Source organism: Pteropus medius, unplaced genomic scaffold, assembly GCF_902729225.1.
Source record: "Pteropus medius unplaced genomic scaffold, Ma_sr-lr_union100, whole genome shotgun sequence".
NCBI classification, from domain to species: Eukaryota; Metazoa; Chordata; class Mammalia; order Chiroptera; family Pteropodidae; genus Pteropus; species Pteropus medius.
Genome location: NW_024356336.1, coordinates 7,322,260 through 7,348,775, shown reverse-complemented (window position 1 = coordinate 7,348,775; position 26,516 = coordinate 7,322,260). Strand labels below are relative to the sequence as shown.

At 38.0% G+C, this 26,516-nt stretch overlaps 1 protein-coding gene across 2 annotated transcripts in view; it reads left to right on the top strand.

Annotated features, from left to right (window-relative positions):
* The first annotated feature begins 8,882 nt into the window (after nt 1-8,882).
* Nucleotides 8,883-26,516, top strand: part of LOC120601870 (solute carrier family 5 member 4) — a 30,917-nt gene continuing 13,283 nt past the window's right edge. Inside the window, exons 1-8 of one of the 2 annotated variants that reach the window (XM_039861767.1) lie at nt 8,883-9,017; nt 9,700-9,771; nt 11,424-11,528; nt 13,760-13,819; nt 15,607-15,711; nt 20,771-20,876; nt 21,949-22,029; nt 24,165-24,385. In XM_039861767.1, coding sequence (XP_039717701.1) covers nt 8,883-9,017; nt 9,700-9,771; nt 11,424-11,528; nt 13,760-13,819; nt 15,607-15,711; nt 20,771-20,876; nt 21,949-22,029; nt 24,165-24,385 — 885 coding nt within the window. The remainder of the gene's footprint in view (nt 9,018-9,699; nt 9,772-11,423; nt 11,529-13,759; nt 13,820-15,606; nt 15,712-20,770; nt 20,877-21,948; nt 22,030-24,164; nt 24,386-26,516) is intronic. The other variant, XM_039861768.1, reaches the window with a different exon arrangement.

The following is a 26,516-nucleotide window of genomic DNA, read 5'->3' as shown; positions in this document are numbered from 1 at the left end:
TAATATTCCTGAATAGTATACATTATTGTCATTTGGAACCCAGCTCTCGTCCTTTCCCAGGCAGTGAAAGGGTGCTCTGTGATGTCCCCACATGCTGGGTGAGGCCAGGGTAGCTCAGAGTTTGTGCTTCACTCTCCACTGGGCTGGAGCACTGTGTGAGCATTGAGGCTGCTGTCTCATGCTGAGTAGTAATACTCAGCCTCATTCTGAGGCTGGAGCCCAGAGATGCTCAAGGAGGCCACACTGCCTGATCTGAAGCCAGAGACTCAGTCTGAGATCCACAGCATATCATATTATATCATATATTTATATTATATTATATCATATCATAGTATATTTTAATAATGCATTTATAGATCCAAAGAAAGAGAATTCTGAATTACAGAAGACCACAGAACCAAGCTGCTAATTTTAGAACAAGTAAAAGCTCTAGAAAAATCGAGCAGAGCTCCCAGACTTCAGCAGAATAATTCACAAATTATCACCTATGACTCCACTGATGCTCTTCCTCAGGGGGATACAGCTTCAAAGTCCCCAATAGTGAGCAAAAATCTCTACTCTCTGTTCTCTTGGGGTTCATCCAGCTGAGAGCAGCTGCAAGCCAACTATCAATGGTTAGTCTCACAGCATCCCCTGCTGGTTCAAGTAGAACTGCCTCTTCTCAAAGCAATACTCTTGGGACCTTCCTTATTTTAACTGGGTTACTAGAGTTTGCAACTCATGTTATTTTTGTGACTCCAATGTGCCAGGCACTATTCTAGGCCTTACTATTGCGATGATCAACACAGCCTTTTACTGTGTGACTCTTTATATTTGGGCCTCCCTGAAGAGGTGGGACTTGTCCTAGTTCTAAAGACATAGGAGAAAAAAACATTGTAAGAAGAGGAAATAGAAGGCATAAAACTTCTGCAGCATTTGAGATCAAGGGACATCTGAGAGGTGGAAGATGTCTGCTGCACATGCCAACTCTAGAAGGTGGTGAAGTGGGGACAGACTAAGCAGATAAAGAAAGGAACGAGAGAGACTTGTGGTAGAGATGAGGAGGGGATTCTTTACATGCCACCCTTGAGATTGGGGCCACACCGACCTGAGAGACATTGAAGATTTTAAACATGGCAGTGACTTTCTCGGATTTCCACATTTGAAAGTTTTTTTTTTTTAAATAACATAAATTAGAGGGAACCCAGCAAGGAGAGAGTATGGTTGTGTGCAAGTGTTCGTGGTATGGCAAGAGAAGATGAGTTTGAAACGTGATTAAGAGTAGAATATACGAGGCTGGTGAACACATGGATGTGGCATATGAGAGAAAAAGATGCCCATCATCGGCAATCATCAGGGAAATACAAATCAAAACCAAAATGAGATAACACCTTATACCTGTTAAGATGGCTGTTATCAAAAAGGCAAGAGATAACAAATGTTGGTGAGAATGTGGAAAAAAAGGGAACCCTAGTGTACTCTTGGTGGGAATGTAAATTGATACAGTCATTATTAAAAAAAAAAACAGTATAGAAGCTCCTCAAAAGATTAAAAATAGATCTACCATATAATCTAGCGACCCCATGTGTGGGTACATATCTAAAGGAGACGAAAACAGTATCTTGAAAAGTCATCTGCCCTCCTATGTTCGTCACAGCATTATTCACAATAACCAAGATATGAAAACAATCTAAGTGTCCAATGACAGTTGAATGGATAAAGCAAATATGGCATACACACATATAAACAATGGATATTCTTCAACTTTAAAAAAGAAGGAAATTCTAAGGATGGATAAAACTAAGGGACATTATGCTAAGTGAAATAAGCCAGGTACAGAAAGACAAATACTGCATGTTCTCACTTGTGAAATCTAAAAAAGTCAGTCTCCAAGAAATGGAGAGCAGAATTATGGTTACCAGTTATCAGGGCCTGGGGTTTGTAGAAAATAGAAAATACGGGTCAAAAGTTACAGTCAGTTCTGCAGGTTGAATAAATCTTGGGGTCTGAATCACAGCATGGTGACTATGGTTAATAATACTATATTGTATACTTGAAATTTCCTTGAAAGAGAGTAGACCTGAAACACACACACACACACACACACACAATAGTAACTTGTGAGGTGATGGATATGTTAATCAGCTTGCTTGTGGCAATAATTTCACATGTGTACATATATCAGTACATCACCTGTACACCTTAATTATATAAATTTCTTTAAATTACTGCTCAAAAATGCTAGGAAAAAATAACTTGAGGCAAATGAAAACAAAATCACAATATATCAAAATTTATGGGATGCAAAGAAGCTGTACTAAGGGGGAAACTTATATCTGAAAAAAAAAACTTACATTTAAAAAGAATGAAGATCTCAAATCCAATAACAAATTTTACACTTAAGAAACTAGAAAAATAACAAATTAAACCCAAAGTTATTAGAAGGTAAAAAATAATAAAGATTAGAGCAGAGATAATCAAAATAGTGAATAGAGAAAAATTAAATAAGCAAGAATTGTTTCTTCAAAGAGATCAAAAAAACTGACAAATCATTAGCTAGGATGACTCCAAAAAAAAAAGAAAGAAGGCCCAAATTACTTAAATTAGAAATAAATTTGAGGATATTGCTACTGGCTTTTTAGAAATTAGAAGAATTATAAGAGAATACTGTGAGCATTTGTTCACCAACAAATTAGCTAACCTAGATCAAATGGACGAATTCTTAGAAACACATCATCTACCAAAAGTGAATCCTAAAGCATAAAAAATCTGAATAGATCTATAACAAGATTAAAGCAATAATGAAAAACATCCCAAGAAGAATACCGCTGAACTATATGGCTTCACTAGTAAGTTCTACCAAGCATTAAAAAAAAAAACATTTAAAAATATTGTTTTTAAATAGACATAAAAAGTAATTAACACCAATTCTTCTCACACTCTTCCCAAAAAATGAAGAAAACACTTTCTATATCATTCTATGAAGCCAGCATTTGTCTGATACTAAAGCCAGACAAAGAAACAAAAAAACTACAGACCAATATCCATTATTAATATTAATGTAAAAATCCACAATAAAATACTAGCAAACTGAATTCAGCAGTATATTAAAAAGAGTAGAAGGAAACTTTTTCGATATGTTAAAGGTCATAAGTGAAAAACCCACAGCTAACATCATACTCAATGATGAAAAGGCTGAAAGCTCTTCCCCTGAGATAAGAAACAAGACAAGAATGACTACTTTCATCACTTCTATTCAAAATAGTAAGAGATGTCTTGGCCAGAGAAAATAAGGCAAGAAAAATAAAGGATATCCAAATTGGAATGGAAGAAATAAAATTATCTGTTTGTCAATAACATGATTATATATGAAGAAACCCCTAGAAATTCTACAAAAAAAAAATACTATTAGAGCTAATGAATTAATGCAACAAATTTGCAGTATGTACAACCAACATACAAAATCAATTCTATTTCTACATACTGACAATGAACAATCCCAAAAGGGAATTATATAAACAATTCCACTACAGTAGCACCAATGAGAATAAAAGATTTAAGTATGAATTTAAGGATGTGAAAGACCTGCAAGATAAAGACTAAAAAAATTGCTAAAAAAAAATAAAAGAAGACATAAATAAGTGGAAAGACATTTGTGGTCATGGATTGGAAGACTTAATGTTGTTAAGATTACACTACTACCCAAAGCAAACTATAGTTTCAATGCAATCTTTATTAAAATCTCAATGGCATTTTTGCAGAAATAGAAAATCCTATCCTAAAATTCATATTGAATTTCAAGGGATCCCAAATAGCCAAAACAATTTGGAAAAAGAACAAACTTCTTGATTTCAAAACTTACTATAAAGCTACAGTCATCAAAACAGTTTGGTGTTGACATAAGGTCAAAAATATAGAGCAATGGAATAGAATAGAGAGCCCAAAAAATAAGACCTTTGTATAGGGCTAAATTATCTTTGACAAGGGCACAAAGACCACTCACTGAAGAAAAAACAGTCTTCAATAAATGGTGCTCAAAAAACTGGATGAACACATGAGAATGAGTGAAGTTGGACCTTTACCTTATACCACATACAAAATAAATTCAAAATGAATCAAAGACCTAAACATAAGAGCTAAAACTATAAAACATAGGGTAAATCTTTATGACATTGGATTTGGTGATGATTTTTTTAATATAACACTAGTAACACAAGCAACAAAAGTAAAAATAGATAAATTGAACTTCATCAAAACTAAAAATTGTATGCATCAAAGGAGACTATCAAGTGAATGAAAATACAACCCACAGAATAGGAAAAAATATTTTCAAACTTTATCTCTGGTAAGACATTAACATCCAGAATAGCTAAAGAACTACAAATCATTATCATCATCATCAACAATAACAATAACAACAACAACAACAAATCCAGTTTAAAATGGGCAAAGGACTTGAATAGACATTTCTCCAAAACTATATAAAAATAGCCAATATGCACATGAAACAACATCATTAATCATTGCATTATAAAAACCACAATGAAATACCATCACTTCACACCTATGAGGATGGCTATCATTTTAAAAACTGAAAACAGCCAAGTGTTGGTGAAGATGTGGAGAAATTGGAACTTTTGTGCATTGCTAGTGGAAATGTACAATTGTGTAGCTTCTTGGAAGACAGTTTGGTGGTTCCTTAAAAGGTTAAACATGTTATTACATGATCTAGCAATTCTATTCCTAAGTGTATACTCAAAAGACTTGAAAGCAGGCACTCAGACAGATTTTTGTACAGCAATGTTCATAGCAGCCATACTCAAAATAGCTAAAAGGTAGAAACAACCTTCTCCCCTCTTTGTCCATCAGCAGATATATGGGTAAACAAAATGTGGTATATACGTGCAATGGCATATTATTCGGCCTTGAAAAGGAAGGAAATTCTGATACATTCTACAACATAGATGAATCTTGAAAACATGCTAAGTGAAATAAACCCAACACATAAGGACAAATATTGTATGATTTCACTTAAATGTGGTATCTAGAATAGGCTAATTCAGAGAAACACAGAATAGAATAAAGGTTACAAGAGCCGGGGAAGAGGGAGGAGTGGGAAGTTATTGTTTATTGGGTACAAAACTGCTATTAGGAATAAGGACAAGGTTCTAAAAATGGATACAGTGGTGATGGTTGCATAATATGGAGAAGGTGCTTAATGCCACTGAATTGCACACTTAAAAATGGTGACAATAGTAAATTTTATGTTATGTATATTTTACTACAATAAAATTATGAGAGAAAAAGAGTATCAAGGTCACAGATGTCAAATCCTGAGAATCACTATCACATGCTTTTAGGTTGATTCACCCATTGTCAAAACCTCTGACCCAGCCCATGCCATAGCCCTATCCTCTTCCCTACATGCAGTGCTTTGTAGAGCCACTTCCCTGTCCCACATGGGTCATCACGGTCCTAATGTGTCATATAAAGCCAGCTTAGATTACCCATTCCAGAGAAATGTGGAGCTTTGGAACCCATGAAATGCACAGCTGAATATAATTCCTTGGTAAAAATCTTATCTGGGGAGAGAGAAAAAAAATGACGTAGATGTTAGCAGTTCAGTTCATCCCTCTTATGACCAAATCAAAGTTGTGACAGAAACAAGGAGCAAACAGCAAGGAGAATCACCAGGGATCTAGATGAACAAGCCCTACAACAGGAGGATGTAGGATGGAGTGAGGAAACGAGGCTGCCCGGTCTCCAGGGGCTGAATGGGGCAGAGGCCAAAGCAGAGGCAGCTGCAGACGCCTCTTAAAGAGGTCGTGTTAGTGAGCGGACTTTTGCAGTGACGGGCCCACCCGCTCTGAGCACCAGCACTGGGTCTGCTGCTTGGGGGACACCAGGGACTTATAGAGGGACACTGACTCGTCAGAGTGAGGGCTGAAGGCACAACTCTCTCTGTACCGAAGTGCCAGCAGTACCCATTGTTCCACTGTTGAGCCCTTCCCCCTCCCAGTATGCAGAGATCGCTGCCATAGCTGAGACATTCTCAAACTGGATGACAGAGGTCGCTCTGCCCAGAGGATTCCCTGAAACTCCACCTCCCCCAACTTGGGCCCTACCTAAGCCACATCCAGGTGTGTCCTCAGCAAGTCAGGTGCTCCTTGCTGAGCAGCGCCAAGACCCACACTAGTGGCAGCTGACCTCGGTTTCTGGCATGGCCTCTTGACGCAACTCTAAGCACAGCATCTGTGGGTTGCTTGCTGAATCTTAACAGGTGGAATCTTAACAGGAGGGGTACAAGCTGGGGCTAAACTTGACTTGCAGCTGAACACCTCCCAAGACGGTACCACTGGACACCTACTTCACAAATTCACACTAATTAGACCAGGAGACTTAGGAGCTTTGCTTAGTACATAGAAACAGACACAGAAAGGTAGCCAAAAGGGGAAGACAAAGAAGCAGAAACTATATGAGAGAACAGAACAGAGATCCAGAAATAATGGAGTCAAGCAATCTAACGGATGCGGAGTTCAGAACACTGGTTATAAAGATGCTCAATAAACTTAGGGGAAGTGTAGATGAATTCAGTGAGAACTTTTAAAAAAAAGAGATAAAAAACATAAAAATGAAAATGCAAATTATAACAGGGAACCAGTTAGAAATGAAAAATACATTATCTGAGATGATAAGTACATTAAATGGAATAAAGAAGAGGATCAAATGATCTATATAGAGGATGGAGAAGCCAAGGACACTCAATCAGAATGGCAAGAAAAAAGAAGCCAAGACTATGATCATATAAGGAGACTATGGGACACAATTAAATGTAAAAATATCCATGTCATAGGGGTACTTGAAGGAAAACAAGACGTTGAAGAGCTATTTGAAGAAATAATGATGGAAAACTTCCCTAACCAGGTGAGGGAAATAGACATAAAACTCCAGGAAGCTCAGAGAGTCCCAAAAACCAGGAACCCAAACAGGCCCACACCAAGACATATCATAATTAAAATGACAAAGGTTAAATACAAAGAGAGAATCTTAAAAGCAGTAAGAGAAAAGCAGTTAGTTCCTACAAGGGAGAACCCATAAGACTGGCAGCTGATTTCTCAAAAGAAACTATGCAGGACAGAAGAGCTTGGCACAAAATATTCAATGTGATGAAAACCTAGGATCTACAATCAAGAATACTTTATCCAGCAAAGTTATCATTTAGAGTCAAAGGACAGACAAAGGGCTTCCCAGACAAAAGTAAGCTAAGGGAATTTATCAACATTAAGCCAGTATTACAGGAAATGTTGGCGGGACTTCTTTAAGAAGAAAAAACATGTATCAAAACAATGAATGAAAAATGGTAATAGCTACATTCCTCCCAACAAGTACCTCAAATGGAAAAGAATTAAGTGCTCTAACCGAAAGATAGAGTGGCTGAATGGAGAAGAAAACAAGACCCCTACATATGCTGCCTACAAGAGACTCACTTCAGATTAAAAGACACATGGAGACTAAAAGGAAGAGGATGGACAAAGATATTGCCTTGATGGACCTAGAGGGTATTGCACTGAATGAAATGGGTCAGATAGAGAAAGACAAATATCGCATGATTTCACACATAAAGAACAAAATATATAACAACAACAACAAAAGCAGAAATAAACTCATAGATACAGAGAATATTTTGAGGGCTACAGGTTGGGGGGAAGGCAAAAAAAAAGGCAAAGGGGTTAAGAGGTACAAATGGATAGTTGCAGAATAGACATGGAGATATAGACTGTAGCATGGGGAAGATGGTTAATAATACTATAATAAATAGGTAAGGGGGAAGAGGGGTACTAGGTTTAGTGAGGTGATAACTTTGTGAGTTATGTGGCTCTCTGATCACTATGCTATACAACTGAAACTGATATATTATTGTATGCCAACTATAATTGAAAAAACTTATTGAATTACAAAATGTAAATACAAGCAACTAATTGTCTATCATATTTCAATAAAGCTGGAAAAGAAAAAAACCTTATCTGGAAGTTATGGTTCATATATACAATGGAATATTACTCAACTATAAAAAAATGAAATCCTATCATTTGCAATGGCATGAGTGGACCTAGAGGTGATTATGCTGAGCGAAATAAGCCAGACAGAAAAATATAAATACCATATGGTTTCACTTTTACGTGGAATCTAAGGAATAAAAAGAACAAACAAATAGAAAGCAGACCCACAAATATAGAGGAAAATCAGGTGACAGCCAGAGGGGATGGGGGTTGGGGGCCTGATAGAAAGTGGTAAAGGTTTAAAGAAGTACAAATTCATAGTTGTTAGAGGGTCACGGGGATGGGGAGCACGGCATAGGAAATGCAGTCAGCAGTAAGGTAATGGCTATGCGTAGAGCCAGACGGAAGATAGAGTAATCAAGGAGATCGTTTCATAAACTATATAAATGTCTAACCAATGTACTATATACTGGAAACTAATAGAAAAAAAAAACTTATCTGCTCTGTAATGGACTTTTTACCCCCCGTCTCTCCTAATTCTTTTCTGTTCCTTTCACCTCTGTCCTTCTCCCCTCCTTATTCCTGCCATCTCTCCTCCCTAATCCTCATTTAACATCGTCGAATCTTCTCAAAGACCCTGGCTTTCCACACAGTGAACACTCCATTCTCCAACTCCAGTTTTCACTGTTTCTTGTCTCTCGACCTTCATTCTCACACTTCACTTAGGCCAACACTGACTGCTGGAGGGCCAGGTTTTCAGAGGTGCAGAGAAAAGGTTTAAAGGTCCCCAACCCCATAAGCTGGTTCTGATAGCATGTCCCACCTGCTGGAGGCTGATCATTAACCCAGAGTTTATATAAGAAAAGAGCCATTCCTGGGATGAGAACAACACTGCCTGCAGCCATGGCCAGCACATTAAGCCCCAGCACCACGACTGGAACCCCAGACCCTCCTGAGATGTCAGAACGCATCCGAAATGCTGCTGATATCTCCGTCATTGTGATCTATTTTCTGGTGGTGATGGTCGTTGGGCTGTGGGTATGTAGGAGCCCCATGGGGCTTTTAGGGTGGGCACAAAACTTAGGGGTAAAGTATCTAAGGGAGGGAAAGGTATGGTGTGACAAAGGCAAGAGAACACGAACAGCTGTCACAGATTTCATTGTCCTCTCAGAATCATTTTCTTGTGTGTGACATCAATAGTGCTTACACTGGATTTTTTCTCCTAACAACCCTATCGTGTGAACGGGGCCAGTAATGGGAACTTCAGTGTTATTCTGTTCAGCGTCTCCAGCATATGGCACAATGAATAAGGACATTATTTTCATTATCTCACTTCCTTTATTTTCCTTTGTTATTTGCTCATTTTCCAACTTAGTTGAGTTGAATGCTTGATTCATTGATGCTCCTTCTTTCTTTTTAGTAGTGGGTTTAAGGCTACAAATTTTCTTCCAGTGATACCTCTTGATGTTTTCATCAATGGAAATAAACTGAGCAATTAGGACAAAAGTCGAGGTATATAATTTCCTAAAGTCCCCGGGCTTCTATGGAACTATGACTTCGAAGTCCTTTAAAAACTGATGTTATATCACAGTTTCCAGGAAAATATTTCTTCAGGAGAGCTGGAAAAGGTCACTTTCATCAGCACCATGGCCACAATACCTGGAACATCTTGGGTGCATTTGCTGTGGTTTGACTGACACATGTCTTCCCTTCTGCTCAGGCGATGCTGAAGACCAACCGGGGCACTGTCGGAGGCTTCTTTCTAGCTGATCGAGATATGGCCTGGTGGTCGGTGAGTAGGTCACAGTTTCCTGGAGATAAATGTCCTAATTGTGTATATGTTTAAGAGTAAATAAAGAAAACCTAGAGAATGCTGACCATTTCTGATGTGTGCTTGTTGCCTAATTCCTGGTGTTTTTTTCCCTAAATTTCTGACCTCAGGGCTCTGTCCCATTATTTCAGTAAATCACTGTGTGTCACCAATTATGAGAGCAAGTGTAGTGTGGCATCTGAGAAGATCCGATTCAGCTCTGCTTCATATTCTTTTTCCCTGGTCCTCATTAAGAATCTCCTATCTTGGCCCTTATGGTTCCCAGCACATCCCTTCTGTTCCCAACCCTGAGTTAATGCTGCCCCTTTTGTTCAATGAGTGTCCCCGTCTCCGCTCTCCTCCTTCAACACCCTGCTCAAGCCCTGCTTCATCTGAGAAGCCTCACCCTGCATTCTCGCCTGAATGTCTAGTTCTTTGTTCTATGCGGTTGTGATAATGGATGTGTGTTCCCTGTGATGATGCAAATGGTGATGTCTCCTTGACTCTTGTCCAATTGGTATCTTCCTTACTGGGTTCTGATGTCCAGCCTCCTTGGCCAGAGTCTCATTGCAGCAGAGGGTGCATCTTCTTCCCTGAACCCATGCACTGTCAACTGTGGGTTGGGTATACAGCGGGTGCTCAGTACATGCTTCCTTCACAGATCTGCTGACTAAATAGTATGAAGCAAAGTGGAGATTGGTAAATGGCCTGACCCGGGTGGTTGAAGCAGACCAACTGCAAGCTCAAAATGGATTTTTTTCCAATCCAACATTGCCTTCTTAAGAGTGTTTTTATGAAATATTCAAGGCTCAACCAATTCTATAGTCACAAATAACCTTAATCTCATACCCTGGCCCCAAAGCCTGACTAGAAAAGGTGATTTTACGGAGGCCTGAAAAGATGAGAATAGAAGAATGGGCACTGCAGGGGTCTCATACCCCAATTCCGTTCCATCACTAGTGCTCATCTGTGCTCACTCAAAAGACCTCTCTTGATCTTTGAGACTTAAGAACAGTAGACAATGTGATTGGAAGGGAGGTGAATTAAATGAGGTTCCTTAGGGCCAGAAAGATGAAGAAGTACTCCATCCTACCCAATTTTGGGGTCCTTGAGGCTGGTTGAAGGGGCTGATGGGAGGTCTGGAAGTTCTTGGCCAAGGACAGGCTCAACTCAGCATTCAGGTAGATAGATTAATAAGGTTCCTCTAAAGCAGGGATCAGCAAGCTTTTCTATAAAGTGCAAGATTGTAAGTATTTTAGAGTTTATGGGCCAACACTGCCTCCTGAACCATACAACTCTGCCACTGTAGCACAGAAGCAGCTGTAGTCAAAACCTAAAACCAATGAGCATGACTCTGTTCCAATAAAACTATTTATGGACACTGAAATTTGAATTCGTATTATTTCACCCTTCATAAAATATCATTCTTCTTTAGATTTTTTTTAACCATTCAAAAATATAAAAAGTATCCTTAGCTTACCAACCATATAAAAACTGGATTCAGCCCATGAGCTGTAGTTTGCTGACTCCTGCCCTAAGGAGTAGAGATGAAGAGATCTCAACATTTACCTGCTTTCAAGAAGTCTTATTTAAGTCTTTTAATTCTGATCCTAGTCTGTTCTCTTGGATTCCAGATGGGCGCCTCTCTCTTCGCCAGTAACATCGGCAGCGGCCACTTTGTGGGGCTGGCTGGGACTGGAGCGGCTTCAGGAATTGCCATTGCAGCGTTTGAATGGAATGTAAGTGACATCATAGGCTTTTCCCTTTAAATTAAAACTCTGTCCAAGTGTATTTTTCTGGGAGTCTCTATAGGATAAACTCTTCTTTGGTTTGGTTTCTATTTTCCCTTCTCCCAATCTACACTTTGTTTGAAATTCAGGGCTTTCCTTGTATGGCCCTGTTCTGCCTGGGCCATTCCAGTCACATTTCTCATCTCTGAGATTTTGCTCAAGCAGTTATTGCCATCAGGAATGTCATTTCAATGACAAATGATTCAATCCCCACTTTTACTTAACCTCCTTGATTATTTTAGCTCTCACTTCCATCTCTTCTCCCTGAGCTATTGCACTACATGTCCAGCTCTGAATTAGATGCAGGCAATAAAAAAGTGTAAAAGCAATGGTCCCTTCTTTTGAGAAGCTTACATCCCAGTGAGAGAGAAAGATATGTATTCAGTACAGTGTACAGAAAGTAAGGAAAAGAAGCATCCATGGAGTCTTGAGGGACCTCACACAGGACAGGAGTTCATCCAAGATGATAGGTGGGATTTGGCATGTGTCAAGGGAGCTTCCTGGTGCTGATGACAGATGGATGCATAGAAACTGACCAAGTGCCATCTGACTAAGGAAATGACAGCAGAGTGAGGAGTGAATGATTTAGAGATACAAGAGTTTGAGACTAAGTTCCTAGTCGTTCTACTGCTATTTCACCAGTAAAAGCTGTGTTCTCTACTGGACCCTAAGTTTTTTAAGGACAGGGACCATCTCCTCTCATGTCACTTATGCCACCCTATCATCTAGCACTTGGCTGAACACATGCCATAAATAGTCCTTGAGCTGCCTAAGTTTGTTTTTTTCCTTCTCTTTTTCTTATCCTTTCTAGTGTTTGCATGTTCATATGTCTGCATATCAATCAGAGGGAGATGCTTATGTGGAAAAAAATTGGATCATAGCAGTTATGTGAGCAGGATGGACTCAGCAAGTGACCTTGAATCATCACAGATATCAATGCCCCTCCTTTGTTGAAGATTTTGCCCCTAGTTTTACTTCAGCAGTATCAGGGACCAGAATGGACTCAGCCTCCAGATATACTTTATGGCCTGACTTTTGTGTTGATAATGCCATGGACACTATCAGCCAGCCTCCAGAAGTATGGACAAAATTTCCTATGGCCCCAGTGGGTGTGATTATAAGGCTGTCAAGAGCCTGGCTCTTTTAGCCTGTGACCTTGGGCTTCTTCAGTCTCAGTGAGGCTCAGATTTCCCCTCCATAAAATAGAAATAACTGTGTTTATTGTATCCACCTCACCTGGTTATTGTGAGAGTAAAATGAGTGATATATGTGAAGACTATTATCATTATTATAAACGAGGAACACTGGAAATATCCTTGTATCTCAGAATTTCTGTGCTCACATCTCTTATTTTCTGTTCATTTTTTTACCACACATCTTTTGTCACATCCTAAGCCCCAGAAAACAGTGGCCTCTGTATCATGGAAACAGAGGAGAAGAATCTGCAGCTGTCTTGGGAAGGATCATAATCACTTGAGTGGGACAGGATCCAGTCAAATTTATAGCAGGTCCTCGAATAATGTCAGTTCATTCAGGGCTGTTTCGTTATAACATTAATGAGAAAAAAAATTGATTCCCATTCAGGGCCATGGTCTGTGTGGAGTCTACATGTTCTCCTCATGTCTGTGTAGGTTTTCTCTGAGGACCTCAGTTTCCTCCCATATACCAAAGATGAATTGGCATGTCTAAATTGTCCCAGAATAAGCGAATGTGGGTGAGTGTGCCCTGCGATGGAAGGGCGTCCTCTCCAGAGTTGATTCTCACCTTGCACCCTGAGCTGCCAGGAGAGATTTCAGCCACCCACCACCCTAAACTGGAATTAGCAGGTCAGAAAATAATTATCTTACTTGTTTTTATTCATCTTTCTTAAATGTATGTAAACTTCACATTTATTTCAATGTTTAATATTAGAAGAGTTTGGGGTCTTTATTTGGAAATTGAGTGATGTTTTTGTGACCAGACATATGCTTTAGGAACTTAACTCTAGTTTAATCAATTAGCCTATGGGAAAATTAATTTGGTTATACATCATTTTGTTTAAAGTCACAGTTCCAAAGAATCTATTGATGACATTGAGGGAGGACTTACTGTATTTGATTTTCAGACTCAGAGGTCATAAAGTGACGAGGCCCACAAGCCAAGCCTCTCTAACTTCACACTCTCTTCTTGGTTTCTTGTAGGCTCTGCTGCTGTTGCTGGTTCTAGGGTGGTTCTTTGTCCCCATATACATCAAGGCGGGGGTGAGTATGCACAGGTGTTCTCGGCCCAACTGTCAGGCATTCATTTTTTCACTCATTTTTTTTCCGCTCAATCGTGAAACCTGGGTAATATTGTCCGAGGATTTCTGGACTTACATTAACAAAAATTCACTAAGTGCACACTACTCTTACAAACGGCTGCAATCGGCTGTTCCCTGGCCATCAGTCTTTGAGGGTTCCCATTTCCCCACATCCTCACCAACACGTGGCATTTTCCTTCATTATAATTATTGCCATTCTGACATTTGTAAAGTAATATCTTTTTTTAATGAAAGGTAAGATATACCACAGCTGGGGTGTCTCCCCTTCAACGTCAGAGCTGCCAGCTAACTGTGGCACTGCTCTGTCTCTCTGAGCCTTACTCCCACATTTTTCCCTCCTGCTGCTGATGCTCAGACCATGGGTGCTATATACTGAAATAAGTCCTGGGATGAGGGTGTTCAGGAGGCAAGCCTTGTGGTTAGTCCCTCTGCAAGTCACCATATATTCCCCATTTGCTCATCCTGGGTCCCTCCTAGCTTCAGGCTTGAACAAGCTCTGTTGAATGATGCTGTCCTTGGTTCAGGGACTTGCTAAAAAATAATAATAACTGGAGCCACTTTAAAATGGATTTGGAACTGCCTTGCATGTCTTATACCTCAAACCTTTGGAATGTTAACACAGGGCAAAACGGCCTTTGCCTAAAGCGACTGGGCCTTGTATCCCAAAGAACTGCTTGCAAAAATAACAAGGAAGCAGAAATTATGACCACTGGACTGATGATTACCATATCGAAAATTAGAGTCATCGTTTAGAATTAGCATCACTATGTTAGTTTTTCTGCACCAATACAAATGCCTTCCTTCTATCGATGTAATTGGTCCCCTTTCACTTCTCATAAATACCCCTTGCCCTTGTCTCCTAATCAGAAGACTATTTGAGCTTCTGCTTGAATCAGTGTTTTCTGAATAGACCTTCTTTGATCTCAAATAAATGCTTGTTGCCTCTCACTTTTAAAGACCTTTTATTTTTAAGTTAATAGACTCATACCACAGAACTCACACGTGTGTTCTCAGATGTGTCTTACCATCTTTCAGGGAACCCCATAGTTTCTGAGCCACTAAGAATTCCCCTTCCTGTTTTTAATAATATTATCCAAGTATTTATTTAACATTCTTTTATACTGAGGAAGATTAAATCATGAGCTCAATCTGCTATGATGAAACCAGAAAATTGCATCTTTTATGCTACACATCACAGTTGATCTCATATTTTAGTACTTACAACCACAGATTTTTCTCTAAGTAGGGATTTAATGTAATTCCTTTCTTTTCAATAAAGATAATCACATAAATATATACCCAAATATATATTTGTGATTTGTTCAATTATAAAAATATTATGTAAACATAATTTTGGTTCATTATTTACTAGTAATATTTTTGGACTTCAATATCATTGGTAAAAGTATCAAAATTATTTGTTGAATGTCTACCATGCATTTGATGGTGATGTGTTTTACATCTACTTTCATATGAAACACTCACTTTACAAATAAGAAAATAGAGCTTCAAAGAAACTGTTATTTGCCAAAGATCAAATAGTAAACGTCGGCTGAGAACGGATCCCAACATCTGTGTTCATTCTAGCCTTGCTGCTCTCCCAAAGTACTGTGCCTTTCTCACCTCTGATTTCATATGCTTACCAGCCCATAGGTGCTTGGTAAATGTTGAATAATATGAATCTGCTGGGAACTCAGCGGGAAACTGTATTGATGTCTGTCTCTGCAGGTGATGACCATGCCGGAATATCTCAGGAAGCGGTTTGGTGGGAAGCGACTCCAGGTCTACCTTTCTGTCCTCTCCCTCTTCATCTGTGTGATTTTGAGAATCTCAGTGAGTTCGGTGCTCCTGGCATTTTAACTTCACAAGATTGCTTTGATGGGGCTAGAGCACAAAGATCAGACAACTGAATATATAGACTATCACCTACAGGTAGGGTCAAGCCATCAGGATGTCTTAAACTACTGAGTTTTTATGGGAAAAGGAAGCTTCAGAGACCCTGTATTCATAGAGTAAAAGAATTTAAAGTCATGAGAGGGTCCAGAGTATAAACTTACCCTTTTGTTAAGGATATTAAAAAAATGGATGTACAGAAAGAACAAATGTCTCATTTAAGTAGCACAGCTGTTTAGCTGTAGGAAAATAAAAAAAAGAGGATTCTTTGGTCTCCTGCCTCTCCACTACACGATAACTTCTTATTCTCTTTGTCAGAGCCAGTCTATATTTTCATTTTCACCTTGACTATCTGACATTTGAACCAGAAAAAAGTGCTATGTATTATGATACTGAATGTCCTTAAATTTCTTTTATCTAAGACCACCCTTATAAAACAGATGACATAAATAAGTGTTAAAAGTTTTTATAGAGTTAAACTCCATTGAGGAAAGAAGAAAGGAATTTGAAGATTCAGCAGCACATGTAGAAAACAAAGAAAGAGTAACTCATTTGCTTCTCATGTATCGATAACTAATGAAATAATCTGCAAGTTCAGTCTATGCAGTTCATGAGATAAGCTGACCCCTACTATTGTTCTTTTGTTGACCATTGTTGGAAGTAAATCAGATGCTTAGATCATGTGGTGCAAGCCTTCCTAATGCAATGTGAGCATTTTTCAGCACTTTCTGTATATTATTGAGCTCCATGCTAGGGTTAACAAAGATTCCTATGCACTAGGAGTTCACCATATGGTTTAAGGAGATAAGAATTTAACCATGAAACTGTTAGCACTTTTGTCAATATCTGAAAATGTATTACAATACGAGCTGGAATAGTGTATGTGGATAAGTACAGGAGGTGTACTACGGACACTCGGGAAAAGGGGTATTCCCTGCTGGGTGAAATTGGAGGTTATCTTCTGGGGGTTGGGGACACATAAACAAGTCCCCAGGACTAGAAAATTAGGAAAGGCTGAGGAAAGCAGAGCTGCTTGCAATGTTCCACAAGCAGGTGGAACTCAATCATCTCCCACTTCTTTGTCTCCGACATCTACAACTTTGTGGTCCTAAAGAGCATGAACAAGGTGCTAGAGCAGATGACAGAGTGCCAAAGGGGCCCTGAGGGATGCAACCTCCTTTGATAAAAGATTCCTGGGGTGGGGAGGAAATGGAATGATGGGGAGCTGAATGCGGGAGCAGAGAAGGCTAAGACCACATGTGTGATTGTGCAGGGTCTGTGATCAGCTGGAAAGATACAGTACCAAGGAGTCCATTCTTACCTACATTGCTATGTTTGAAGTGGTATTAATGATGATTAACCTTAACATGACCTTTTGTTTACGATTACACTCTGATAACACCTTCCGTGCTGGTTACTTATTAAACATAATTAAAGATAATTACGGGGGGTTAGGACAGATCAGCTTTCACAATCCTCCCCTGCCCCAGGTCTAAAAAAGATCCTCTTGTTCACTGGTTCTCAACCACCAATATCATGCACTGAGAATCACTGCAGACATGACCCACCTTTATCCTTAAATATTCCAGTCTCTATGCCTTAAAGACATCATTATTCTTTTAGAAAACCTCATTGCGATTTTATTAATTTTTATTTTTCAATTAGAGTTGACATTCAATATTATTTTATATTAGCTTCAGGTGTACAGCATAGTGGTTAGACATTTATATAATTTACAAAGTGATCCCCCTGATTATTCTAGTGCCCACCTGGTACTATACATAGTTAATACAATATTATTGACTACATTCTCTATGCTGTACTTCACATCCCCATGACTATTTTGTAACTACTAGTTTGTACTTCTTAATCCCTTCACCTTTTTCACCCAGCGACCCAACATCTCTCTCATCTGGCAGTCACCAGTTTGTTTCCTGTATCTATGAGTCTGTTTTCATTTTGTTTGTTCGTTTATTTTGTTCTTTAGATTCCACGTATGTGTAAAGTCATATGGTATTCGTATTTCTCTGTTTGATTTATTTTACTTGGCATAATACCCTCTAGGTCTATCCATGTCATTGCAAATGGTAAGATTTCATTTTTTATGGCTGAGTAATATTCCATTGTACATATGTACCACTTCCAATTGTCTGTTGATGGGCACTGAGGTTGCTTCCATACCTTGGCTATTGTAAATAGCACTGCAGCGAACATAGGGATGTGCATGTCATTTCAAATTAGTGCTTTGGTTTTGCTTGGATGGGTACCTAGAAGTGCAGTAGCTGGGTCATAATGTAGTTCTATTTTTAATTTTTTGAGGAACCTCCAAACTGTTTTCCATAGTGGCTGTACCAATTTGCAATCCCACAAACACTGTATAAGTGCTCCCTTTTCTCTACATCTTTGCCAACACTTGTTCTTTGATTTATTGATGATGGCCATTCTGACAGGTGTGAGGTGATATCACATTGCAATTTTAATTTGCATTTCTCTGATGATCTTGAGCATCTTTTCATATGTGTATTGGCCCTTTGTATTTCCTCTTTGGAGAACTATCTATTCAGGTCTTCTACCCATTTTTTAATTGGATTGCTTGCTTTTTGTTGTTGAGTTGTATGAGTTCTTTATATATTTTGGCTATTAACCCCTTATTAGATGTAAATATCTTGAGCAAATATCTTTTCCCACTCAGTAGGTTGTCTTTTTGTTTTGTGGATTTTTTTGTTTGGTTTCTTTTGCTGTGCAAAACTTTTTAGTTTGATGTAGTCCCATTTTTTTATTTTTTAATTTTGTTTCCCTTGCCCAAGGAGATACATAAGAAAAGAAATTACTAGTAGCAATAATAATGCCTATGTTTTCTTCCAAAAGTTTTATGGTTTGGGGTCTTACATTTAAGTCTTCAAATCCATTTTGAGTCTATGCTTGTATATAGTGTAAGAAGGTGGCCCAGTTTCACTTTTTTGCTTGTATCTGTCCAGTTTTCTCAATACTATTTGTTGAAGAGACCGTCTTTACCTTATTGTATATTCTTGCCTCCTTTGTCATAGATTAAATGACCATATAGGCATGGATTTATTTCTGGGCTCTCTATTCTGTTTCATTTACACTTTGTGTTTTTTAAATTAGGAAATTAAGTTTGATACAAACTAATATGTAACCTACAAACCTTATTCAGATTGTCCTAATGTTCTTTAAGAGCAAAAGAAAATCATTTTTAGGAGAAATATTTTATAATCATTGTGAATGTAATTAATTCCATTTAATTGTACATGATAAAATAGCTAAAATAGTAAAATAGATATGTATATAATTCACCATAATAAAAAATCATTGGTAATATAAGCTGCTTACATATATAATTTCAAAAACATCAATTTAATGCCATAATTGTATTATGTAAAAGAAACAAAAGTCAAACAGGTAATGTTTGTTTTAATACATAAATGATTAGATGTGAGTACACAAATCTCAATGCTGTGGTTCGATAATTGCCACCACCACCACCCCTATATAGATCAGTACAAATGTGACAGTTATTAATGCAGACAGATGATGATATGTTTCATGACAACTCATATACGATGAATGACATCTCAGTATGTGATATCTTTTCTAAAATGTTAAATAATTCTTCGGTAAACATTCAATTTTGTAAAAAATATAATCTTCCCTCAATTTACACAGTAGTTGCATTCCTTGAAAACCTAGTGATAACAAAGTTGCAGAAAGTACTTTGTGTTTGTAACACAGAATTAGATTCTAGGCCCAGGTAATCAAGAACAGGCTTTTTTACCAGCACAAATATTTGGTGAGATGTTAAAACGTCAAGTTTTATTTCAAACCTTAAGGAAGAAAAAACTGCCATCTTCTGTGACACTCCTTCCAAACCCAAGTTCTACAAAGAAATCTACTTCTGATTCTTCAGATTCTGAATCCTGCCACTTTATTCCTTTCCCTTACATTCCATGATCAATCCTTATAATTACTCTTCAGCACATAGCCTCAATTTCTTTGCCTACCTCTCTTTCATTGAACTCCCCTAGCAAAACTCTGAATGAATCTAGCTTCTCCCTACTCTGTGCCCATACCCAGGTATACTACTTCTGTGTTTTTAATTAGCATGCTTATATGCTATTTCTCAGGGTTTTGTTTTGGTTTGGTTTAATTTTTCATTTTTGATATGGAGTCTGGTAGGTTCAGAGTTGAAGGGGCATATCCAAGTGAGGCCAGCACGAGTTGTGTTGAAGAAAGATCAGGCACGCTAGGAAGCACTCTTTGATCTCGGTGTCTCTGCTGACATCTAAACTTCGACGATTTCTAAACATCAGAAATCATTTTTTTGTCTATGTTATTTTAATGATATTTTCCCTGGTCCTCTCGATGACTATTCCAAACTCTCTACAACTTTTTTAGCTTCTGGACCTCTGCCTCTTATCAGAAAGCCTCATCTCCCGCTTTACCTAAAAAATTTAGGCAGGAACCACTCATACCCCTCATGCCATTTTTTCCTTCTGCCCACCACTCTGAAGATGAAGAGTCTTCCTTTTATCAAAAGCCAACCCTTCAGCCTGTGCCTACTCCCGATCACATTTCACCTCAATGTCTCTGGCTAGTTGCTTCATAATTAGTGTCCCCTCCATCATGTTTTACCTCTAACTTTCTACTACCCCAAACATGCTCAGGAATCTTCCTTTCTAACAATAACCATTCCTTATTCTGTGACTCTTCTATCTACTACTCTGTGATGAAAATCACGAAAGAGTAGTCTACACACACTGTATTGTAGATTTTTCTCACTTTCCATTCACTCACTCATCATTCCTCTCAATGGTCAGTTCAATAATTGATCCTCTAAGGATGAGATGTGTCTTCCAAGGATTTCATAACTGGATTGCAGAGATCGCATGTGCAGCTACAGTAAATATTAGTGGGAAATCATCAGTGAAAAGCTAAGTAATGCAACACATATTTCTTTTTTATTCTGGCTATTCCCTTTTAGTCAGACATATTTTCTGGAGCCATATTCATCAAATTGTCCCTGGGGTTAGACCTTTACCTGGCGATCATCAGCCTCTTGGCTATCACTGCTATCTACACGATCACTGGTAAGTCTACTGCATGTTTAGCTTAGACATGCTAGCTCTGCTCATTTCACCCCAACCTGCAATTAGCAATCTCATTGTTTGCCTTGTCATTGCTAAGGTAATGATATTTTTCCTCCCATTCTGAGAGTCAGGCACAGCCTAGAAACACAACAGAGCAAAGGAAACAAAATCCTCAGTATTAGGTATGAGCACTTCAATCAAGGATAATGATATGGTGGGTGGAGTTGGAAAATGCTAATTTGGCTCATCCATGTTTCAGTACCCATCTGGGCATTTGGAATCCAGCGTATCCTACACATGGAAGGTCAGGATGGAATAGCAGCTCAGACTCGAGACTGGCAAATCAAAGGCAGAACCCAAATGAATACAGGATGCCAGGGCATGGGGTGGGCTCTGAATGGCAGAACCAGGAGAGGAGAACTGGAGCAGTAGGTTAGTTGTGGGAAGAAGTTATATGGCAACAGTCCAAGAAGGCTTTCATGAACCAGATACATCAGTATAGTGTCTCATGCATACTAATTTATGAAAAGCAAACTATATCAGCTCAGTTGGAAAAAATAAAGAAAAGTAAAAGCTTGAACAATCAAGGAGCCATTTTCACACATTAAATAAGTGAGAGCTGAATAAGTTGAATTCTTCCAGAATATGGATGCTAAGTTGAATAAATTTTCAAAATTCATTGAGTAAGTTCAGAATAAGTGAGACATGAATCTCCTGTTTTCAGGATCACTCTTGTTTCTTCATGACACTCTCATAAAGGAAATATCTTGTTGACTAAGAATCTTGTGAGTCTAGAGTTGAAAAAGAAGTTGTTATTTATACAACTTTGCAGCAAAACACAAGTCAACAACAACATCTTGTACTCCATTATTGGAAGAAAAAAAAACCAGTATGTTCCCACTCTACAGAAAAAACAACTTAGCCAAGAGGAGCTTTTGGCCCAGCCAGAAAGCTTTTTATATGTTTTCTGCCGAGTCATTTCCAGGGTTTGAGTAGAGGAGAACCTAGAGGTAAAGGCAAATAGATGAGGGCACGTGAGTAAAATGTCTAGTTCTTTCCTTTCTTTCCACAGGGGGCTTGGCCTCAGTTATTTACACAGATACCTTGCAGACCATCATCATGCTGATAGGTTCTTTTATCCTCATGGGGTTCGGTAAGTAGGGATCGTGTAAGCAAAGCTCTGGGCTTAGAAATCATGGGACTAGTGTCTGTTCAGTTAATCTCCTCTTTACTGCTGCCTCCCAGTTCTATCCGGTCACATGTTTCTATCATTTACATAATTCACAACATTGAAATGTCTGCCTAACTTCTTTCTTGATGTACTATCACAGCATGAGGAAATGAGGGAGGAAAACTTAATTTCTTTTAAAAAATAATCGCTCAGGTAAATTATCTTGTTTAATCTTAATATCTTTGTGTTCGGAATGAACAAAATTAGTATCATTGGGTTGATAATTTTACAAAATTATCGGTGCATTGGACTCAATGTACAGAAACCCTTCATTTACCTAAATTCCTCATAAAATAAAGGATTGAATATTAGAAAAATTTAAATAACTGAATATTACTTCATTATGACTGTTTGGGATGAAAATTATTAAAGTATATTACTTACTTTATTGTTAGAACATATGAACACGGGTTGGAGTTTCCTTTATGACTCTCATTTATTAATATCATCAGTTCATTCTCTCTAGTAAGTCATACCAACAAGCACTATTGATGAATTTAATTTACGTCTTGCTAATTTTGTTTCCTTTTGTTAGAATATGTGTTTATCTTTGTATAAGAAATCCATGCACACAGTAAAAAAAATAGAGAGGGCAAATAAATGTCTTTTCATTGCTCCCCTGTCCTGTAGCCACCATGCTCCATTCACTCAAGCTGCACTGTATACATTTCTGAATATGCATGCACCTAAACATAAAGGTGCATGCATAAAGCAAAACTGATAGAACTGCAGTGACAACAAATCCACAATGATAGTTGGTGATTTTGACACAGTATGTATGCCATTAGTCACATAAGGCTATTTAAACTTAAATTAATTAAAATTACAAATTCAGCTTCTCATTTGCCTAGCCATTTTTTGAAATCTTAATTATGTGGCTAGTGGTATCCAAATTGGACAGCACAGATATAGAACAGTTACATCACTGCAAAAAGTTATATTGCACAGTGCTGCTCCAAAGGCAACTGTTAGTATCAGTTCCTTGTGAACTTTCTATTGAGTTAGCCAGAAGACCTATGCAATTCTTGTTCATTGTTCTTTGGTTTCTGGCTTCTATGGTGATGCACTCCCTAGCATCAGCCTCTCTAAGTCTCTCATTTCTTCCATCCCTTACAGTTAAGAGTAAGGACTCTCTCATCTTCTCGGGTCTCACATGTATTTTTGTTACAAAATATATTTCCCTTATCAGAACAATTTCCTTGTATTGTCTGTATCTTCCATTAGGTTGAGTTCCTGCCTTGCACATTTATTTTGCATATAATGCCACCACAATGTTTGGCACATACAAACATATTGGTGCTTATTATTAGATAAATAGTGAATAAGTAAATTAATGTCAGCCTCAACTCTACAAATGTATGATACTCTGATGAATTTTGCATCATTTGAATCTATACCTAGATGCCTGGACCCTTCTTTCTGGGGGTTCCATCTATTATGGTTCTTTTCTACACGTGTCTAGCCTTTCCACACTTCCAGTGCACTGAGTCTCATTATTTCTTCTCACCACACATAATCTGCTGCCTCCAATTTCTGCTTCTAAACTTCTAGATTTTTTATTGTAACTTAAGTAGAATATAACGCTGTACCAGAAAACCAGAGGGTGTGTAAGGTCAGACCAGCCAGGCTCTGTGTCAGGAAGAGAGGCCATTGTTTCCCTTTTCAGAGGAGTTTGGGGCTTTCTGGTAGCTGATCTCGTCAGGCTCACTCTGTTAGCTCATTTTCAGGTTCATTTCTGCTCTGGATGATTATGAGATATCAATATCAATCTGTTGGATAACAGTCTTATTTCTACCATAAAGCTATTTCTATTATTTAAATCAAAATTTTCAAGAATACCATAAAAAGAAGGGTGATTTGCTTTACGGACTTTGCAAAAGTAACATGGTCAGTGCCAGTAGAGGTACGAGAAAGACATTGATCCTGGGAAGAGGATACAGAGGATTTGACCAGACTGATTAGACGTGCTTGGGTACCTCCACTATAAAGGAATAATTATGAACACCGGGTGTCTTAGATTTCTGTGAAACGTTTTACTTCATACAATGCCTTTTCAGCATTTGCCGAAGTCGGAGGCTATGAGAGTTTTGCAGAGAAGTACATGAATGCTATCCCATCCATAGTCGATGGGGACAACCTGACGATTAGCTCCAGGTGCTACACTCCTCAGGCAGACTCATTCCACATTTTCCAAGATGCTGTCACTGGGGATATTCCATGGCCAGGAATGATATTTGGAATGACCATCGTAGCTATGTGGTACTGGTGCACAGATCAGGTAAAGTATGTGTGTGTGTGGTATGTGAATATATTTATGTTGTTCTTTTATCTTTCATCAAAAAGCATCTAGTTTCTATTTTGTATATATACATACATTATTTAAAGAGTCAAACACTTCTACAAGGCTTGTGATAATAACTGATGTCCCTCTCTCTACGCTATTACTTGTCTCTCAAAAGCAAACACTTTCAGCTCCTTCAGTTACATATTTTGATATGTATTTCTATTATTTAAATCCTTGTACTTGACGTATGGCTTGTGAAACATTGGCATGGGTGTAACCTTGGAGCTCATTAAAAATAAATGCTGTCAGATGCTACTCAGACACGCTGAATCAGGATTTGCTCATAATTGATCCCCGGGTTATTCAAATAAATGCTTATATTGTTCTCTCTCGGTTTTCCAGTTTTAGGATTTTTCTATTGGTTTCCCATGAGAGTTGAAGTAAACGTTTAGCTCTTTCAACTTTCCATCCTCAATCCCACACAAGCATACCTCCTGTCCTCCCACCCTCCCAATAGATCTAATTCACAATTTCGGTGAGTTCAGTATTGAGTGCTACCATTTTTGTGACTACACAAAAATAATTCATGGTTAAAATTATTATTATTATTATTATTATTATTATTATTCATGGTTGAGTCTCATGATATTCTTTGATTTCCTTTAGCTTTTTTTTCTCTAGGTAAAAAATTCTTCTAACAAATAATTCTTAACTTTTTGTTTTAAATTTTCTCAGTAATTATTACTCATTAAACACCAAGCCCTCTACAAGTTGCCTAAATCACCTCTCAATACTTGCAGTCACATCAAATATTCTACCAACTCTTTTTCTTGTTTTCTCCCAGAGCCTTTGGCTTCTCACAAACTGTCAGGTCACTTCTTATGCTTGGTATCCATTCTAATCCACAATCCTCTTTACAACCATATTTAGGATTCCCTTTGCCTAATTCTTGAATTAAATCTCCTATTTCCAGTATTCTGCATCATCTTCTTTCTTGGTTTACTCCTTCTTTCAGGGTACTTGAATTCTCCAGTAAGTTCTTGAAAAAGATAGGAGACAAATTTATTGTGAATTTGCATGTTTGAAAATGTCTTTACTCCAACTTTTCCTAAACTGATCATCTGACTATATACACATTTCTAAGTTCAAAATAATTTTCCCCAAGTTAAAGATTCATTTTCTCCTGACTTCCATCATTACTGTTGAGAGGTCTGAAGTTATTCTCAGTCCTTTGGATGTGACCTGTCTTTTCTCTCTGGGAGCTTGTTTTTTCTTAGTCCTCAGTATTCTGAAATTTCACCACAATGTACTATTATGCATGGATCTATTTTTATCCATTGTGATTGTCCAGCGTGAGCCTGTTTAATCCATTAATTAATTTCTTGAATAATGGAGCAGAGGTATTATTTCTTTTATTTCTTCCACTTTGTTTTCCTTTTGGGACCTTGTATTTTTTAGTGTTCTTCAGCTGGTTCTCTATCTTTCCTTTGCATTTTCCATCTCTTGTTACTTTGTTCTACTTTATATGAAACCTCCTCAACTTTATCCTGAAGTGTTTTTTTTGTTTGTTTTTTTGTTTTGTTTTTTTTTGCCTTTGTACTTATAACTTCAAAGATCTTTTTTTTCTGGATGTCCCTTTTTATGGCATTTGAATTTGTTTTTATTATTTTTAAGTTTTACTCACCATAAATCGTCTCTGTCAGCTCAAACTTGTAATTTCACAATTTTAGCCCATCTTGTATCAATGGTCACTTGTGATGTTAGTGCAGGATCAGTTTTTTCTTTATATTATAAACTTTTATTATATAAAAATTTATTATATAATGAACTTTGGTTCATTATGTAAATTTATATAATAAACTTTTTGCAACATATTTACCAAAGAATGCATGCTTTAACCCTTGATCTATAGAACTATCTTCATTATTTATATTTTGCCTCTGGCCACCTGATTTACCTCCTACAAGAGGCCTCACATTTACTCTGGGTTCTGTTGCCTGACCCTGCTTGTCTGCTCACAGGGCTCCCTGCCTCATCTGTAATCTGTGTTGTCCTACAACTGTCTGCTTCTAGCCCTCTATCTGAAAAAAATCACCTGCTCTACCAGCACTAAATGACACTGCTG